The following is a 21482-nucleotide window of genomic DNA, read 5'->3' as shown; positions in this document are numbered from 1 at the left end:
TTAGGGTGTGGTTCACAGGAAGGGGTGTTACCATTTCCTCCCAATACTGTTTCGTGAGGGTAGTCGAGATGGAGAGACGCACAGTGCTTATCATCGGTGATACCTTTGTGCGCCATCTGCACAGGTGTTGTGTGGAAACTGGTAATTTCAGGTTCGAAGGAATGGACGCCCTCTCGGCCGGTCAGGGTGACTGCAGTTTCGGCAGGATGGGTCGCGTTTGCAGATATGTGGCGTCCGCCACGAACGTTGAACTTCGTTGTGCTGCACTATGGAAGTCTACATTTGAGTTACATGTCGTGTGGACGATTAATCCGTCACCTGAGTAGGTTGATGACCGCAGTGATGCGTATTATTCCTACTGCGACGGTTGTTTATTCATGCATAACACCAAAAGGAGTTTGGGTCCATGACGGTGTAATTTGTCCTCAGCTAGAGGTCGGAGGTGTACTATAAACAGAATCCAACCACTATGAGATAATGAGGTCGCAAAATACGCAGTGGTTCCATAGAAATGGCATTTAATTGAGCGCCATTGGCAATGGCCTTTTATTTTACACTGTGCAAGAAGCATTGACCAGAATGTGGTAAAAATGTGACGAGAGGAAAACAGACACGCATATAAAGAGAAAATAAAAATAAAGTTACTGGCACGCACGTCACAAAAAAAGGAAAAAAAAACCTTAATACATATACGATGGAAGACTGAATCCCCTACCCAGTTTGATATTGTTTAACCCCACCCCCACACTATCACGAAAAGGTAGTACATTACGCGGTACTTTCAGGATTACATGTGCCACATCAAGGGTGGCTATGTGGATGTATATGGATGGAGAAATCGTGCATACTTTCATTGAGCTTTGTATTGGACATGCTTTGGAATGGCACGACATTTGCACTGTAAATGTGTAATGGTACATTTCAAGTATTGGACAAGAGTGACAGTGTTGGATGATAGCGACTTCGATGCCACTGGTGGATGTGTGTGTGCCTATTTACGCGTAACACAATGAAGTAGAGCTGCAGAGAACATATTGCAAAGGGAAGAAGGACTGCTCCAGCTTTACAGGGGTGTGGCCCTCACGCTACTTTGGGAGGCAGGAAGAAGGACTGCTCCAGCTTTACAGGGGTGCGGCCCTCACGCTACTTTGGGAGGCGCATGTGCCAAAATCTGCCCTTTACACCACCTTGTCCAATTGCCATGGCAGTGTGGGGATTAGCCAATCAGGTAGTGTGGGTGTGGTCAACAGGAAGGGGAGGTGTAACTGATGTACATTACATTCTGCGTACTGAGGATGGCTGACATGGCAAAACGCATTGTGTTGACTGTACGTGATCCCTTGACACTTTGATGGCAATTTTGCTTTGGAAGGAGTGGATGCATCGTGGAATGCTGTGTATGAGTCCAATTACGCCAATATGCATGCACTTTGCAAAGACCTCGCCATTTTTACAGTAGTAGATGTCATTGTTATCCATTACGGCGGCATGCATATGGGTTACCTGCCTTGCTTAGATTTTTTCTGTAGACTGAGGAGATTGCTGAATGTCGTGAGGATGCTTTTTCCCACCACCAGGGTGCTTTTCTCATCCATGATACCACAAAAGTATGGCCTACTGCTCATGGATGTTGTTCTGAGCCAGATGCAGGAAGGTGTCTCATCAACAGAAGCATGTATACTTTTTTGTCCGCTCCTGGAATGTTCTTCTGCAACAATGACCTCATTAGTTGTGGAAATGCAAAGTGTTTCCAAGAAAATTGCATTTTGTTGTCACCCATTGGCAGTGCAGTTGTGTTTGCTCGTCTACAGGCTGCGGTGAAGAGTTTACTGTACTATTGTGAGCAGATGAACTCAGAAAAGCTAATAAAAACCAAAAAAAAGATGTTTCCGTAGAAGCATCTAAACAACAAAAAAACAACCAGCTCTTTGAAGAGTCGCCCCTTACCACGAACTACCCCTGCCCTGGTTGCAACTTATTCCCCCACACCCGCATGCAGCGCAAAAGCTACATCTGGGGATTTTGTGAGTAGCGGCCACGAAAATGGAACTGTGGGGATTGTCCAATCACATTCTTAGGGTGTGCGCCAATAAGAAGAGGGACTCCTGCTTAACTTGGGCCCGGCCCTCGACGTACTTGGGGACCCGCACATGCCACATTCGGTGCTTCTCACCATGCTGGCCTATGGAAATGGAACTGCAGCAATTGTCCTATCAGGTGGTGCTCAGGGTGTGCGTCACAGGAAAGCACACCAATACGAAGAAGGACTCCTCCTGCTGTACTGGGACATGGCCCACGCGGTACTTGGAAAAAGGCACGTGCCACATTCTGTGCTCCTCAGCATGCTGGCCAATGAAAATGAGACTATGGCCTTTGGTCAATCAGGTGCTCAGGGTGTACATCCAGGAAAGAGCTCCAATACGGAGAAGGAATCCTCCTGTCTCATCGGGGCGCTGCCCCTACGCTCATTGGGGAAAGGAATGTGGCACATTTAGCACTTCTCATCCTGGTGGCCAATGAAAGTGAGACTATGGATTTTGGCCAATCAGGTGCTCTCGGTGTGCATCACAGGAAAGGGCGGCATTCAGTTTCACTATTACTTTGTGTACTGCGGATGGCAAGATGCACAGTTTTCGTCATGGGTGGTGGCTTTGTGGAAGATCTGTGCATGTATGCCCTCCACGAAGACTTGTCGGGCAATTTCGGTTTGGAGGGAGTGGACGCTTTGTGGTGTAGTATCAAATTGTGCTGTTTCGGCGGACTGCTTGTAGAATGTCGACGCATGGCCTCTTCAGCAACTGTACATTTTGTGATTGTGCACTTTGGAGCCTTCTTTTTGGGTTACATGCCTTGTTCCCATGTGTTTAGTCAACTGAAGATTATGATGAAAGCAGTGCAGCGCATTTTTCCTACTGCCAAGGTGCTTTTCTCATGTATACCCCCGAGAATAGTGTGGAAGTATTCCAATGATTCCTGTCGCCAGCCAGAGGTCGGGAAGGGTCTCATCAACAGAAGCATGTGTGACTTCTTGAGTGCTGCTGGGATGTTCTCTTGTGAGAATGAGAACATTGGTTTGCGATACATACACCTTTTCAAGGCAAATGGCATATTTTTGTCGCACAGTGGCAATGAAATGTTGTTTCACAATCTACACGCTAAAGTGAAGACCCTATTATAAGAATGTGAGCTGACGTTGAAAGCACACATTTACGTATGAAGACCGCAAAAAAAGTGTTTCCACAGAAGCACCTTTACAAAAAAAAGAATTAAAAAAAAGGTTCTTTTAAGAGCCACCACAACTAACGGCATCCGCTCCCCTGGTTGAAAGTTATTCCCCCACTCCTGCGCGTGCCCAGCAGAAAAAGTCTGCGAATATTGCGATAGTTACAGGGTGGCACGTGTTACATATGCCCCTTTTGCAGATGACGGCCATAGAAATGGGCCTGCAGAGGCTACGGGATTGGGCAATACATTTTGTGGGTGTGGTGTGTACGGACAGACTGTGGTACACAGTGTATTTGTCGACAGAAATGCAGAGGGTGCGGTTATGGCTGTGTGTTTCACGAGGCACAGCGTGCAGGTTTTAGGGGATTCCGGCATACATTGAGTGAAAGTGAATGGAAAACACTGTGTAGTGGCTACTCATTTTACAATCTATCATGTGCAAGCGTAGTGCTATGGAGTAGCTACAAGGAGGTGCCAGGTTTTTGTTTTGCTGTGTGACACTTTGGTGACACGCAATCATGCCGATATTATTGCTGTTCATTGTGCAGGGAAAATGGCACAGCATGTTACACAACCTTAAGTGCCATTTGCGATGAAGGAGGCACTGGCCCAGTTCATGCGTTTGTTTCAGATCTCTTGCATAAATTTCTATTGCATTATGCAGCCACCGATGTGTCAGTGTATTTTTCTATTTGGTCCGTGAATGCAGACAGCGCGGTACATTGCAAAGAAGAGTATTTGTGGCTTTGTTCGACATGTGCCAATGGCATCCTTCGCCCACGGGACTATGACGTTTCATAGCATGAATACTTTTCCCCAGCTCCATCTAAATTGGCTTGGTGCCCTTCTTGAAAGTAGTAACATTTTTTTGTACTTAGTGTTGCGCTGTGACTCTCTTGAAAATGCTCTGGAACACCTAAAAAAACCTCTTTGTACAACGACCCCCTTTGTAACCGATTGAACTACAGTGTTTCCCACACTGCCACGCCTCGCACCCTGCATGCGTGCATTGGCAATTCTGTTGCTGATCTGTGAAAGGTGCTTTCTTTATTTACACTTTTCCCTTTCACAGTTCATTTTCATTTATTACGGTGTTCTCACACATGCCACAGAAGGAACGGCAGGAAAGATCCGGTACAGAAAGGGCAGCACCTGCCTGGATACTATAGGGGACGTGCCGGGAGACGGAATTATTGTGTGACCCTCACCTACATAGGTGCCAGTCATTGTAATGCTCCTGTAAGGACCGTTCGCACGCCCTTCCAAGTACCTTCCCTCTGTACAGTAGCACGTTGCAGTACATGCACAATACAATGCCCTTTACCGGGTAAGGGTCTGTAGTGCGCCATTTGGTTTTCAACTGTTATTTTATAGCTGCACTGCCCTACAGGAGTGCCCCTCTTGTTGCACCAGCAGATGTGCAAAATGCTGTAAATGAAAGTACCCTACGTAATTGCTGGAAGGGCGGTAGCCTGCCCACTGGTCCCTTGTGCTTTATTTTCTTTTGTTGTCACATGCAGTAGAAACACCTTATGCTACGCCATTAGTGTTAGGGGTAGCATTCACGGATACCCATACATTGTGGAATACAAGAATGTTTACAAAGACGGAAAACACAGCTTCTTTATGTGCAGCAGGAAGCCATTTATTCTGTGTGACCCATGCAGCTACAGCGCTTTTCTAACCAGCAGTAAGGTTGTTTGCTCTCTGCATATTTTGCTGTTTCTTTACTTGCCTTTACATGCACTAGTATGTGCGTGAGGAAGGTGCAGCAGCTTTGCCATTTTGCAGACTTAGTACAAACTGTCCCACCTGCAGTTACATGTTTTCTTCAAATGTACGACTGGCAGGCGACCGCTTGATACTTTCCGTCACACCGCCGAGTGCAGACTCAATGTATTTGTTTCACGACACATGGAAAGGCAAGCAGCAGATAAATGAAAGTAATGCGATATTTAACACAGCCACATGACAATGCAGGTTGCTGTTCCTTGTTTAACAGTGGCCGTTATACAGTTAGGAGTACTGTAGCCACACATTGGTAGGTTTGCAGAGCAACCCATGAGGTCGGCAGCAGTACTTTAAATGCGGTAGCCTACTGCATGAATCCGGAGGGCTGGCAACAAGGGGCGGTGTTACCAGCATACAGTGGATGACCTATGCATGGGTCTAGGTGTGGAACGGAAACATGTCCACTTCCACAACTACTTAAAAGTGCATTCGAAGATGCGGCAATGCGGACACTAATGGAGTGCTACGGATACTTGCAGTGTGATTGCACATATGCCAACCATGTGCAGTGTCCCTAGGAAATGTCCATATTGCTCATTTGTAGTCATCTCGGCCATTACAGTACTGTGCGGCACAGATTTATCATGCCCTGTTAACACAAAAAGAGAGCCTACTGCCACACTACACAACATTTACTATGTACATCTATAATTGGTATGATACGACAACACTATTCGGAAAAGTAAGGGGTAGCGCAAATGGATACGTACACCAGACAATTTGCCATTTCCACACATTTATCATGAGGGCCGCCAAGGAATTAGAAACAAACCATTGTTAACGAGACATTATGGTTATGCTGCCATATGAAATACCTATCCTCTTTACAGAAAACACTATGCTAAAGCAACGTTCTGCAAACAGTGCCCTACTAAAAACCTATGAAATTCACTAACAAAAACATTGTTAAAGAGACGTTATGGTTAAGTTGCACTTGCAAAAACCTATGAAATTCTATGGAAAAACGTTGTTACAGGGACCTCGCGCCACAACCATGCACTGCTAATACTAACACCCATAACATCAATGATGACATCACAAACGTCATTGATGACATCACTGATGGTATCACATGTGAAATTAATTTTGATGTAAAGTCCCTACAAGGGGTTGTGTTTATAATGTTGGTAACATGATGTCAAGGGAGATTGTATAAGGTTAAAGATGTAATAACTAGCTAACAATTCAAGACTTACCAAACACGTGTGCTAGTACAAAGAATACATATGAAGACCCACAATGAATACTAATTAGAGGCACATACAGGGAAACTAAAGTAAGGAAGAAAGAAACAGCATCAACAGAAAATGTTAATAGCATTAAAATGTATTTTCATGTATACAAATGAATTGTGTGTTTGAGGCCTGCCTATTGCCCCATGTATGTGCACCATGAGCTGAGACCAAACCCTAAGGAAAGTACTTTAAGAACATATGAAAAGGTTAACGTCTAGATAAACAGCACCTTTTGAATTTTAATATTCTGACTCTCAAGTGACCAAAACCACCACGCCTAGATATTTCAGAGACCAACAAAAAAAAATGGTGCCACATATGTGATATCTGTAGTAGTCACAACACACTCCGAATGGACTGTGACCTCATGCTTCCACCACCTTGCCCTGAGGACAACTTCAAAGGGTAGGGGCAGAAATGTCTCTACCCGCAGCCAAGTATTGCCATCCCACGCGTATTCCGGACTCTACCCTCAGCTGGATAGCAAGTCTTCTAACTCCTTGTTCTCATGTCCCCTCAGGATCTGGGCTAAGCCCCGCCCAGGCTGATTAAAGTGCTGCTGCTTATTAACAGTAGGTTTCCCTTGGCAGGTTGTGGGTGATGACTGACATAGGACTACTGTATCACGTGAGAAACATTGTCCTCTATCTATGAGCTGTTATGTATGCCCTTTGGGGACAGTTCTTAAAAGGTAGACTTGAATTCTTGATGAATTTGGATCGGCTGATAAAAAGATGTATATGCATGTCTTCATACAGAAAGAATTAACATTAGCTAATACTAACAGAAAAGGACCTTTAAGAGGGACAGTACAATGCAGACTGAATGTTTAGGTAATGGGCAACATGATTCCATCCCAGATGTTCAAGGACATGTACTAGCAATAAGCAAAGTGGATGAGGCTGGAGGGGAAAGAACAAACTAAAAAGGATAATGAAATATGTCTGATTTATGAGAATAATATACTCAGTCACTTAAACAAAAGCGTGTGACATTGACATAAATAGTTAGATACCTTTTACCACTTATTAACTTTGGGTTTTCCAATCACATCCAAGTTGGTAATCGTTACAGAAATTAGAGCGGTAGAATTCACTGCAGAATGGTCTTTTGGTATAAGGTCATTATTGCTAATGATCTGAACTGCATACGTCTCAAGTTGACAGCATGGATGCTTAGCAAATTTTTGAACGATGGCGGGTTTTAAGTTGCATGGCTTTTTCTGGCTCCACAGTGTACATAAAGACCTGTTTAATTTAAAATATATGTTCATTGCACCTAAAAGCTTTAACCAAATAAATAGGTTCCCCTAAAACAATGTGTGAGCATAATTAAAATATTAATAAAAATATTATCAACATTGAATATATGATATGATTATGACTTGAAGCGAGTTGCTTTCATTTAGCCCTGGATGTTAATATAGTAAAATTGCATAGCACCGTAAATAGTGGAGGCACTTAAACGCATTCCATTAATATTAATAAAAAGGTGAGATTAACATTTTACACACTTCTCCATTACTTAGTTCCCTTGTACATATTCCTAGTTCTCCTCTCCTGGTATACTTAACAGGGAGCTTGGCAGAGCATGACAAATGGGTTAGAATGGCTGTACCCGTTCAATGGTGGAGTGATAATGCTTAAGCGTCTTTGCAGTTCCAATTCCGCATGTCATCCCCCCTTCCCCACAATCCCCGTCTCACAAGACCTTGCTTTGCCGAATCCAGCCCTTGCCTGAGTTTTGTTGGGATCTGCAATTTGCGGCTCTACAGATGTTTTAAACTAGAACACCTATGATCCCTCCACACCGACAATGCGGACTATGGCTAATGGGACTTGTAGTCCTAAACACAGCCAAACGTTGGAGACGCCAAGTCGTTAAAGTGACGTAATACTTTCTTGGATTGGAGGGGCCTATGCCTGAAGCACCTTCCTTCTTGTACTGAAGGATTTTACTGTTACACATTTTTGAAGGCAGGTTACGCAACTCATTTATTCGGCAGACCTTTCCTTAGCAAGTTTATAGATAGAACTATAATTAAAAGAACATTACATTAATGAAAGGACAGATATTTTCAAATGCAGATATTTTGCACATCAGCATTGGTGCACATTGGCATGAATGAAATGCACAACGTAAAGTGCTGCACGGTGATAAGAAACGAAGAGCATCATACACTCTGCAGGAATGACTGCTTCAACCAGTCAGTCAAAGCCTTTTTTCCAATTAATATTTGATTTTGCTTTGTATAAAGAAGGGTTAAGTGGTGCTGACAACCTCTCGACATACCTCAGACTCTCAAACACTTTCACACTTTAAAGAACATGACAAGCTCATACAGCCACTATCCGGCCTTCTTGCTCGTTGAGCAAAAACATGGTTTGCAGAACTTCATTGTAGAATATACACTAGCAAACCTCTCATCGTGTGCATTCGGTTGGAACCGCAGAAGCTTTTTCACCGACATGTGCCTGAAACAATTGGGACCAAAAAAAATGCTTTAAGCTCCAGCACACACAAACTCATACACATTCAAATCTGCCACATATCAACCAGAGAGAACACGCGAATGACGTTCAAGTTATCTGTTGTTGTATATATTCCGCGCACCCACCTTTTAAGTTGGCAATGCAAATAGGTAGCTCGTTTTGTAGCTTCCTCGAGTTGCTGTACCAGTTCTTTTCTTTTTTCTTGCAATTTTAATCTGTGGAAAAATGATAAAGTCTTGAAGTCTGAAAAGTAGGCACCGTCAGAAGACGTGTAACTCTCGCAGCAAATGCATAGGGGAAAGTGTTACTGATGTATACAATAGAAATCAATGCCGTTTATAATGTAGGCACTGGTGGCATAAATAATAAAAATAAGACGGAAAACAACTAGTCTGAAAAAATAAATTACCAAACGAGATGGATAGAAAGACAAAGAAATATATAGACAGACATTTAAAAAAACGGGCAATTAAAATCGTAAGAAAGTTGTGTGGTGCTGCGAGTCCTACTCCCGTGGTAGCTACCAGTGTAATCAGCACTGAAGCAATGCTATTCCAACTTCCTGCTGAGGTCCTGCAAACACCCTCCCACCCCCTACAACTGTAGGAACAAAAAAGTAAAGATTGAAATCCCCATCTACCCTCTTGCAGAAAGTGCGTGGTGCCTCAAATAACTCATTGTGTATTTGGCCAGGTTGATTTTGTTGTTCTTCCAACAAACTCTTGACAACCATACAGCTAGTAACATCAGTATTTTTATATTGGACTAGCGCAGACATACTTTCCCTTGGAATCCTAAACAAATGATTCAGTCTGACACACGGCTGAGTTCCCTTTACCAGGGCAGTTGTGTGCCATGAGCCCGCAAGGTGATACAGGTAGGATACATTCTCCAGTTCCAGAATGGAAATAAAATGGGTAGAAAAATGCTCATTCTACGAAAATAATAAGTCAGAGGTTTAGCTCCAAATGTAAAGGCAAGGGAAGGGCAGGCCCATACACACCATTTAAACAAAGAGGTAGAGTAGGTACAAGATGAGGGGACTCGGTGGAAGCGTTGAGGACTTTCTACAAAATGTTGTACTCCCTAGATACTGCAATGGGAACTAATTACATCACAAAAACAAACCTGCTAAAAACGTACCTGAGAACAAAGGCCTACCTTAAAGGAACTATAACTAAACCGTTTGGGCTCCCAGCTATTAAATCTTTGAAAGACAGTAAAGCCTCTCCTCACTCCCCGGATGGCATCAGTGCTCTGTTCGATAAACAATCAGTGGGAGACCTGTTGCCATCCTTAACAACATCATTTAACTTCGTGGTTGGGTCTGAGAGGAGTAGATGGCAGAGGTCCTAAACCTGGAAAGAATCCTGAGGAGTGCAAATAGCATGTGAACTGACATGTTAAATTGTTTACTAAGATTTTGGTGAACAGACTCAATAAGATTGATTCCGTCTTCATAACAGGGAGCCAGAAATGTTGCAATGCACCGCATACTTCACTCGAAATAATCCGTGACTGTGCTTTCTGGAGATACAGAGCGCTTCATCATCAGCTGATCTCCCAATGGATGGAGGAGAATCCCCCACTCTTCAGCAGGGATTTCCTCTCATTCATTTTTATCCATTACATATAAGATCCTGGGAAACTGACCGTCAGACTCAAGTTCAGAGGAACAACTAACCTCCATTTCCCACTGCTTATGGATTCTTCCACAAGCACATACGAGTGGGCTCTGCGTGGGGACACCCTTTCTCAGGACACCCACCCTGGTAGGACTCCTTGTACCTTCTGCAACTTCCTTTCCCCTTAAAAACCCTGAGCCCCTCTTTCAATCCTTACGCCCGCGTTTTATTGCAGATTTCTTTTTTGCAACCCTTTGTATGCACTCGCCATTTCTTTTACTCATCATCCAAGGGTTTTCACAACTGGTATAGTTTCGGGGTCCTCTCCCTGCCTGAATGGGGCATGAAACCCTGCTGACAAAAAGCAGTACTCTTTATCCACTTGCTCTAGCTTTATCTCACTTAACCCATCCACAAATCCGAATTCCAGATGATAAATAAGGCACAGTACATCAGGGGGAGTTTTAAACCCTGGCGAGCACTTATAATATAAAACACAACAGGCCAATAATAAAAACATCTTTCAAACCATAGCCTGCCATTTTCACTTTCTCTACTTGCACCTTTATTAATGAGGGTAATGGATACCCCTTTCGGACAAACCTCAAATAAACATTAAGCAGGCTCCTAATCACCCCTTCCCATGGGCTCCCCCTTCTACCTTTCACTAATTCCCCTTTTTCCTACAACACATGCTTTACTGAATAACACTGGCAGCTGCAGTCTGCCTTTCTCTTTACTCTAGATATATATATATCTGCTGATGTCCATTTATGCAAATCAGGCTTGGTCCCACCGCAAAAGGGGCAGTAGAGCCCAAACTATTCACACCGAATCTGCATGAGACAGCAAGCATCCCCTGACATGTTTCGGCCTCATCAGTGAGGAGTAACTTGGCTCTCTAGGCCCAGCAGGCTCGAGACCCATGTCTGGGCATACCCGTCCCACTCGAGGTGATTTATGGAAAACAAAAGAGGTGATGGCTGGAAGGTCCCATGACTGCTGGGCCTAGACACTCAAGCTACTCCTCACTGATGAGGCCTGATAAGGCCAAAACATGTCTGGGGATGCTTATTGTGTCATACAGGAGGGATGTGAACAAGCAGTTCAGGCTGGATTACCCCTTTTGGGGTGGGACCAAGCCTGACTTGCTCATAGTCTTTCCACTTTTGTAATGCTTGGCCGGCGAAAAACAATGAGAGCAATTCCCCATTGTTAAGATCAATTCTAGATCTTCCAGCTAACACCTCTTGTTTTGCCCCAGAGCTGGAGCAGCCACATTTCCTTCATGGCGATGCCTTAACTTAGTTGGGACTTGTTGTAGGTCTCCACCTACCTGGCTGGCCACCTGCCCCGCCACACTCCTTGAGCGGTCTCATATGTAGGCTAGCTATCATGGATCTATAGAGCCGTGGGGGCCCACTCTTCACTTTTCGCTTCCTCCCAATTGTTTTTCTCAACAGTCTTTGTTTTCAACTCATCTCCTGGAATCTACACAAAGGCAAGTCCATTGTTGTTGGCACGGTCATCAGTCTAAAGGTTCTATGTGTTCCCCATGGTGAGGAAACTTTAGTACAGTCAGGAACGTCTAGTAAACACAGTCAAAGCACATTGACTTTAATAAAGATGTATTACAAACATGTGTCTTATTTTGTCCATCCTATCCTCTCACTTAACATCCAACTATCTCTGCCCTGTGTCCATCTATAATCCCTTACCTAAAAGGGCCTCATTTGGGCGTGGGGTTACAGTAGCCCTCTCTTCCCAAAATACTGTGTGTGATGAGTCACTAGTATGGTTGGTTGGGCATTTGCCAGGTGCACAAGGGAAAAATGGCACCATGAGGACTGCCGTGAGTGGAGCTGTGGGAGTCATCACTCTTTCAAAAACCAGCAACTTTTTGCACTTCTCCAGACTGTAGACCAAACGCATGTGTGATGCCAAGCAGGCTAGTACATAATTCATGAATGAAGGAAGAGGGTGTGGGTGTCAGGATTCCATGGTACATTTTAAGAGTTTCAAAAGCACACACTTTTAAAGGACACTAAATTAAAGATTCATGTAGTTATTCATTTTTAGGTTCACCATTTTAAAACACTGTTAATGTAAGTTGGTTTTAGCAGAGTGGTGTTTGGGTAATGTTTGAATTGAATTGAGAATGTTAACAGAAACATTCCTTAATGAAACTTGCAGAAATCATTTGTTTCCCCAAAGCAAGATGGAGTATCCTTTCAGCAGCAGTGATTGGAGGGAGTTGATTGTGAGGTAGTTTGGAATTCTAACAAGAGTTCTAAACTGCCTTTCATTTTAGTTGCCTTAGAGGCAGGTCGCAGTTTCTTTAGTTCAGTGAATCAACTTCTAAAGTATTCCATGAATCTTAGATACAAAAGAAGATCCAAGATATCCTATCAACTGAAGACTTGTGATGTTAAAGTCAAATCTTTCCTTGAAGCTGAGAAATTAAAACAGATGAAGCAAGCTAAGTTTCTTCATACTTCAAAGTTTAAAAGCCAAGGAGTGTTTATTATTCAGTTTTAGATGTTAAAGTAATTTGAGTTGCTAGTCTGAAAATTGGTTTTGAAATGTCTGATGTTTGAGTATTTATACATGCTTCGGATTACTTTTATTTCCTTACCTATTTAATGTAGAGTGTTATGTTTTTAACTCTATTGAACTTTTGGTGATGTATATTTTGATTATTTGAAAATCTTGAAAATAAATTAGTAAAAAAAAAAAAAGACTTTCTATAACTGAAAAGGTTCCGTGTGAGTCATCTTGAATACAGCAAGTTGCGCGTGTTTTATGGAACTGTGAATTGTTGTGTTTATGCGCGTGTTAACAAACTAACAGGCGTGCGTGAAATCTTTTGAGTAAATTGTAAATAAATCAGTACTAAGTTAGTATTTTGTTATTAAATAATTCAGCCAGTCGCGAGCGTATCTTTTGTCGTCTTGCGCTAAGAGTAAAGGAACTAAATACATCATCTGCGTGCAGCCGCGTGTGCGAGCTTCATGTCGTTTAAGGAAGAGGATTTGAAACCGAGACTCGTTGCGTTGGAGCCGGTCAGCTGAGCTGATTTAAAGCAACGAAAAGCGTCGGAAGGTTGCGCAGAATGATTTAAAGCAACGAAAAGCATCAGTAGATTGTGCGGAATTGTTCCAGTAAAACAAGAGTAGTTCAAAAGAAGAAGTAAGATTAAAAGCAGAAAGTGCAACAGTTTTTGTTTAGCAGAAATAAAAAGAAAGACTTTACAAAGAAAGAAAATGAGATATTAGGATAAGCAGTTAATTCAGAAAATAAAGTTATTTACAGCGGAAGAGAGAAAAAGAGAGATTTAGTCAGCATTGACATTTATCTAGACCAGTATTCTATGGAGGAAACAATAGCTGTGAAGATATTGTGAGAGAAAGAATAAAGAAATACAGAATACACTTATTTCAACTGCAACAAGTAAAGAAAGCATATCAGCACCAGAGCAAAGGCAGCAGGTACTAAGAAGGAGGGTGGCAGTAACTACTAAGAAGGAGGGTGGCTGTAATTAAGTAAAAAGAATAAGAGTAGAATGATTAGTAATCATATATATATATATATATATGGGATACATTACTCACCGTAATCGTATTTCTGATGCTTGTATCTGCTTAGATTCACATGCTGTGCATAGGCCGACATCTAGTGGAAGCTGCGGAGTATTACAGTTTGTTTTTCGAAAGTCGAAAATGGGCGTCGACACAGGCGTGCCAGTAATACTATCCCTAGTGTGACGTCCACTGTACCCAAGATCCCTCACGCGTGTAGGATCCTCAGATTGTATTTTTTCTGACATGAGGAAGCATGAGGAGTAGCGTGAGTACAGATAATCCAAGCAGATAGACAGAAAAGGTAAGACTACAAGCAATCATGCGCCTTCTCTCGGAGGGGAGGAAGGGTGGGTCGCATGTGAATCTAAGCAGATACAAGCATCAGAAATACGATTACGGTGAGTAATGTATCCCTTCTGAGGCTTGTGGAATCTGCTTAGATCACATGCTGTGCATAGATTAGCGAGCAGTACCAGAAGAAGGAGGTGGGATGTGAGAAGGGTCATGAGCAAACAGGTGTCTTAGAACCGCTTGTCCCACTTGTGTATCTGTCTTGGAATGAGTGTCAATGCAGTAATGCTGAGTAAAGGTGTGAATAGAGCTCCAAGTAGCCGCTTTGCAAATGGTGTCGAGGGGAACATTTGCAATGAAAGCCAGAGTGGCACCAATGCCTCTAGTAGAGTGGGCCCTTGGCGTAAAAGGCAGAGTCTTGTCAGAAAGAGAGTAACACAGCTGTATACAGTTGATAATCCACTTCGAGATAGCGCCCTTAGAGACGCGATCCCCCTCTCTGCCTGTAGCTACGGAGACAAACAGTTGATCTGTTTTCCTTAGCGGTCTGGTTTTATTTACATAGTATAGGACCGCCCTACGCACATCTAGGGTGTGTAGTTTCACCTCAGCCGAGCTTTGCGGGTTCTGGAAGAAAGCCGGAAGCTCGATGGACTGGTTTACATGGAACTTGGATATGAATTTAGGTGAGAACCTAGGGTGTGTGCGTAAAACCAGTTTGTCCTTGTGGATAGTAAAGAAAGGATCCTGCACTGACAGAGCCTGAATTTCACTGACCCTTCTTATGGAGGTAATGGCTACTAAGAAGGCCGTTTTATAAGTCAGGTGTTTGAGACTACTTTTATGCATGGGTTCGAATGGGGGTCCCATGAGCTTAGCTAGCACCACGTTGAGGTCCCATCCTGGCGGTGGGTTCGAAATAGGAGGGTGAAGTCTCTTTACTCCTTCCATGAAGGCTTTAACCACTGGTACTTTCCACCACGAGACCTTGTTATGGGATGTGGTGTAAGCCGAGAGGGCTGCCAGGTGTACTTTCAGCGAGTTAAAAACCAACCCTGCATCCAGCAGGTGGAGCATGTATGTCACAACGTTGGAAGGAGTGCAATCAACCGGGTTGATTTGTTTATTCTGGCACCAGATAACGAATCTTTTCCACTTATCAAAGTAACAGTGCCTTGTATTTGGTTTCCTGGACTCCTTTAGAATGTCCATACACCTCTGTGGTAATTTGAGATGTCCAAACTCTATGACTTCAGGAGCCATGCTGCTAGGTTCATAGAGTTGGGTTCCTGATGCACTGTTTGACCCTGTTGCTGGGACAGTAGGTTGTACCAGGCTGGGAGTCTGATGGGTTCGCACACCGCCATCCTGCGTAGGTGTGGAAACCATGGTTGTCTCGCCCACATGGGAGCAACTAGGATGAGCGTCATAGATTCCTTGTTCATCTTGTACACCACCTTCCTGATGAGAGGAGTTGGTGGAAAAGCGTACGCAAACATCCCTGACCAGTTCATCCACAGGGCATTCCCTTGGGAGTCCGGCTGGGGGAACCTGGATGCAAATCCTGGGCATTGTTTGTTTTCGCTTGTGGCGAATAGGTCTATAGTGGGGAAACCCCACTGAGAGAAGAGATTTCTTACTACGTCTCTGTGAAGGACCCATTCGTGTTCTTCTGGGAGGGAGTCTCTGCTTAGAGCATCCGCTAGGGAATTGAGCTCCCCTGGAACATGTTGCGATGACAGGAAGATGTTCCGTCTGAGTGCCCATATCCATATTTTCTGGGCAAGCTTGGACAGATTTGGCGAACGAGTCCCCCCTTGCTTGTTCAGATAGAACATGGCTGTCGTGCTGTCCGTCCTGATCTGCACCGACAAGTTCAGTAGATGGGGCTCGAACGCCCTTAGCGCTCGGAATACTGCCAGAAGCTCTAGCAGATTGATGTGGTTCTTGGCTACTGAGTGAGACCAGAGACCCTGAGCTGTGTGGTGGAGATGGTGAGCTCCCCACCCAGTCAGGCATGCATCTGTAGTCACCACGGCTTGTACTTCGGGATCGTAAAAGGGTTTCCCCTTTGCGAGATTCTCTCTTGTCCACCAGTGTAGGCTCTGTACGAGTGTTGGCGAAACGACCACTAGATCGTCCCAATGACCACTTGCCTGAGACCACTGTTTCGCCAACCATTCCTGCATGGGACGCATGCGCAGACGCGCGTGGGGGACCAGGTAAATGCATGACGCCATCATGCCCAGTAACCGCATAGCTTTGCGTACTGTTATCTGTTGACCTGACTGATAATGCGGAATTTGCAGAAGTATATTCCGAATTCTCTCTTCCGAAGGGAAGGTCAATCCTTTCTGAGTATCTAGGATAGCTCCTAGAAACTGTTTTGAGGTGCTTGGCACCAGACTTGACTTTTTCTCGTTGATGGAGAAGCCTAATTCGTGGAGGAGGTCGATAGTCCTCTGAATGTTTGACCTGCAAATTCCTGGGGTTTCCCCCGTTATGAGCCAGTCGTCCAGATAAGGGTACACCGGGATTGCTTCCCTGCGTAGGTGTGCAGCCGCCACCGCCAGTACCTTGGTGAATACCCTTGGTGCTGAAGCTATCCCGAAGGGCAGTACCTTGAATTGGTAGTGGCGACTGTCCACCTTGAAGCGCAAGTACTTTTTGTGCGCTGGGAGCATGGAAATATGAAAATAAGCATCTTTCATATCCAAGGTTGCCATGTAATCCCCCTTTTTTAGGAGGGGGATTACCTCTTGTAGCGTGGTCATACGGAATTTTTGGGGCTTGACATATTTGTTGGCAGGCCGTAAGTCCAATACTGGGCGCATTGTCAAATCTTTCTTTGGCACAAGGAAGTAAGTTGAATAGATACCCTTGTTTACCTGGTGTCCTGGGACGAGTTCTATCGCGTCCTTTTCTAGCAGAATGGCGATCTCCTCGAGAAGGATCCTTTGATGCTCTAGGGAGTGCACTCTTTGTCGTGGAGGATGATTCCGGGGACGCTGCAGTAGTTCTATACAATATCCTTCGGATACTGTTGACAGCACCCATCTGTCTGAGGTGATCCCTTCCCAAGCCTGGGTGAAGGTGGAAATGCGTCCCCCTACTGGGGTTGCGTGGCAAGGGACCCTGAACTGAGCGTCACTGTTTTGGTGGAGGCGTGCCACCGCCCTTGTTGGGGCTGCCTCTGCCTCTTCCACGACCTCTCTTGTTACCCCTGCCGTAACTCTGGGTAGACTGCTGGTTGTTATTCCATTGTGTACCTTGTCCCTGGGCATAGTTGCCTCTTTGTGAATTTTGGCCGCGTGGGCGACGAAAATTATTGTTCCCCCTCTGGTTAGGGGGTTTGTTGGTAAGCTGGCCAAGGGATTTGAGAGTCTCATATTCATCTTTGGCATTTTTAAGTGCGTCTTCGACCGCTTTCCCAAACAATAGGTCGGGTTCCACTGGCTTGTCTATTAAAGAAGCCTGGGTTTCTGTCTTGAATCCCGACTGCCGTAACCACGCATGTCTCTTGATAACAGTACCTTCTGCTATCAATCTCCCTGCGTTGTCAGCGGCGTCGAAAGTTGCTTTTAAAATGCAACCAGACACGGCTCTCCCCTCTGCCGAGATCCGAGCCAGCTGGCCCTTTAACGGTTCTGGAGCAGAGGCAATGAGCGCCGCGACTTCTTCCCATTGATGGCAATTGAAACTAGCCAACAGGGTGGTGGAATTCGCAATCCTTGCTTGGTAGGCGGACGTTGAGGCTACCTTTCTGCCAAACCCGTAAAGTTTTTTGCTCTCCTTGTCGGGAGGAGCTTCTGATGAAGATAAGGGCGTGCCAGCCCTCTTTCTAGTGTTGGTCACCACTAGGGAATCTGGTTTAAGATGTCCCTTTATATACAGAGGGTCAGACTGGGCTGCCCGGAAAATCTTTTCAATTCTGGGGTTGACAGCTCTGGTGAGGTTAGGATTCACCAGGGAAGGATCTATTCTTCGTTGGATGGATTTGAGGATAGGGATGGTCTGAGCGACCGGTCTTCTCTCTCCTACAAATTCCTCCGCGAAGTCCCTTTCCTCCTGTACACCGTGGGTGTCGATGTGGAAGTGTTCCGCTGCTCGAGCGAGAACCTCGTTAAGGAGGGGCTGGTTATCAACTGGAGAGTCAGTAACTGGGGCTTCGCTTTGTACTGGGGAATCTACTCTGTAAATTTCCTGCTCATCTTCTCCCTCCTCCAGGTCCTCATCCTCTGCATAGTAATCTGTCCCGGTTTGTTCTTCCATAATTGCAAACTCCTGGTCCTCTTCAGGGAAAACTTGTCCCTGATAACTGGGGAGTGGAGTAGAATATGGAGTGGAGTAAGGCTGAACCTCGAAGGGTTCAGGTCTTTCGACCCGGGGCTTTTTACTTAGCGGGATAGGATCGGAGGAGCCTGAGGGTGTGGCCCCTTGAGGGTTATATGAAAGAAAGTGTTTTGGGTTCTTATCATAAAAATCAGCCAAGGAAGACATCCTAGACATAACCCTGTCTATGTCTTCACTGGACCATTCCCTGGAACAGGGTATTACTTTAGCAGGTGATTTATTTTCAAGGGTAGACTTGTGTTTGCTTGTCTGCTTAGGCTTTACAGGGGTGTAAGGCTGTGCTTTCCGCTGTTTCCCCCCTTCTCCGTGCGTGGAAAAATGTTTTCCCTGTCCCTTGGGGGCCCCAGAGACTTTCGACGCCTGGCGTCGAGGGTCTGGAAAGGTATCTGTGTGCTTCGGGCGTGGGGCCTCACTGGTGTTAACCGCGGTCTCGGTATCTTGGAGCGCGGCCTGGGGGTGGAAGTCGTCTTCGTCTCCCGACGATCGAACTTCCGTTAGTGTGTGTAGCGAGGCACTCTTGGCAAGAGTGGATGATTGCCTTGCGTCGTGAGGCGATCTCGATCGAGAGCGCCCAGAGGACGCCGAGTCGGACCGTTCTTTTTGTGCCTCTTTCCGGGAAGTCGACGTCGTCGAGGTCCGGTTGGTCTTAGTGTGTTTAGTGTGTGTTAGGTGTGTAGCGCTTGCGTCGCCGGGGGTCTTCCCCATAGCCGCCTTGCCGGACGACCTTCCGAGGTCGGGGACCTGCGCTCGTCGGCTGTCTTTCGACGCCGTAATGCCCTCGCCGTCCGAAAGTACGGCGTCGCTGCCATCGCTGAAGGCGCCCTCCGCTGCCATGGCCTCCTGCCTGGCGTGGTGGGCCCAACGCTTTGTCGAACGGTCCTTAAGTGTCTTAGGTTTAAACCTACTACACGCTCTGCAGTTCGCTTCGGGGTGATCCCTCGGCAAGCAGAGATTGCACGTGGCGTGCCTGTCGACCCAAGGGTATTTGCGATTGCACTTGGGGCAGAATTGAAAAGGGGTACCCTCCATACGCACCTTAAGGCAGCGGGCTGCTAAGTGTAGGAATATATATAAATGTAACTATATATCAAGAGTGAAGAGTATGTACCACCCCCCACTCTCCCTACTTGTAAGGGCCGAGGCCAGCGGCCTACTAGGCCCGGGCCGAGGCCAGCGGCCTACCGAGGCCCAGATCCGTCGTGCAGCAGTCGACGGTCGATGACTTCTCCAGCCGTCGTCGAGGTTGAGGGTCGACGTTGGGGTGGGGAAGGGAATGAATAAGAATTAAAATTATAATAACAGCAAAAGTATGGCTAAGGCCAGGGAACTCCGCAAGATGCTTCCGACCAGTATGGCGGAAAAAAACAATCTGAGGATCCTACACGCGTGAGGGATCTTGGGTACAGTGGACGTCACACTAGGGATAGTATTACTGGCACGCCTGTGTCGACGCCCATTTTCGACTTTCGAAAAACAAACTGTAATACTCCGCAGCTTCCACTAGATGTCGGCCTATGCACAGCATGTGATCTAAGCAGATTCCACAAGCCTCAGAAATATATATATATATATTATTGTCTCCTAGATAACAGACACTGAGGCGTTTCAATCCAGTTCCAGAGAGCATCAGTGCAAGCCAGTGAAGATCTAAATTTTTTATTTTCTCCATTCTCCTTTCCCCTTCGGTTTGCCAGCTTGGTAGTTTTATCTGCTGAGCGACTGTTAGGCAGGCAGGCTTTGGGGGTCTGGTGGGCCAGCATCACTCCTGCAGAAAGATTCAAGCCTGGACCTGACAGTGGGAGATTACTTCCATATGGCCAGTGACAGAATGTTGAGATTAAAGTTCCTGCTGTTGTAGGCACAGGTCAGCTTCAGTGCTTGGGAGCCAGAAAGGTTGTGTTTGAGAAACTAACAGTGAATTACAGGATTACCATGGGGAGGGAATAGAAATAAATGTTTCAATATGTATGGCTGGTAGGACCAGGTGGTTACAAAATATAATTTCTCCTAGAATCAGCCTCTGGTCAGGGAGTGAAGCAGAATGTTAGTGATTTTTTGAGCCACTGCTCCTACCAAATCGTAACAGAATCTTATTGACAAAAGACATTGTAATAAAGACAAAAACCAGAAGGTAGGAAAAACAACAAAAGGAAGTAGAGCAGTCACATGAACCACAGATGAGTGGAAACCACAGGGCAGTGAATAAAAGCTGCATTTAAGGGTACTGATTTAGCTGAAGATCAAGATTGAATTTGATAGCAGAAAGGGCCACGTTCAGACCATTTCACTATGCTTCTGTACAAGAATACATTGCACCATCTTTAGTCCGCCTCAGATCTTCTTGAATAAGTTGTCTGTTTACTCCAGGTCTAATTCAGTAACCTTTTTTGAAACACCCATGTCTTTTATAATCCCGCTGCTGAGTAGTCTTCCCCTCTCCCCCAGCCAGATAATGTAACTTGCATCCTAATTTTGTTTATTAATCTTAATATGGTCAATGCGTTTATCCTTTATACACTTACCTTCTATCCATAAAGTGTGTAACAATTGAGAATTCTAATAAGACCAGTGGAGAACACCCAATAGGTCGGGTATGGATATGCCAGCCTCTTGGCATGTGCACTAAATTTCAAAGACACATGGAGGTGTCTTTCTTACAAAATAAGAAGATATCCAGAGGAGTTTGGAATGCAGGATGATATGAAATGTAAGGTTATACTATTGATTCCTGTTTGTTTTCTGTTGTTTTGCAGACACAGACGTATGGAAAAGGAATCTCTCTTATTACTGAATTGCAAATTGAATATTCGTCCGAATACTGAACAGTCAGTCAAGTAATAATAATAATAATAATAATTAGGCTTTTATATAGCGCTACAAACCCTCAGG

General features: G+C 45.0%; 1 protein-coding gene across 1 annotated transcript in view; it reads right to left on the bottom strand.

The window, feature by feature from the left end:
• The window catches only part of WWC2 (WW and C2 domain containing 2), a 2565136-nt gene that overhangs the window by 1087670 nt on the left and 1455984 nt on the right, over positions 1-21482 (bottom strand). Inside the window, exon 10 of the mRNA XM_069631472.1 lies at positions 8869-8958. Within this exon, the coding sequence (XP_069487573.1) occupies positions 8869-8958 (90 nt within the window). The remainder of the gene's footprint in view (positions 1-8868; positions 8959-21482) is intronic.

The sequence above is a fragment of the Ambystoma mexicanum genome, chromosome 6q (genome assembly GCF_040938575.1).
Source record: "Ambystoma mexicanum isolate Mex_15411 chromosome 6q, UKY_AmexF1_1, whole genome shotgun sequence".
Taxonomy (NCBI): domain Eukaryota; kingdom Metazoa; phylum Chordata; class Amphibia; order Caudata; family Ambystomatidae; genus Ambystoma; species Ambystoma mexicanum.
Note: the sequence above shows the minus strand (reverse complement) of the source record. Positions and strands in the feature narration are given on the sequence as shown.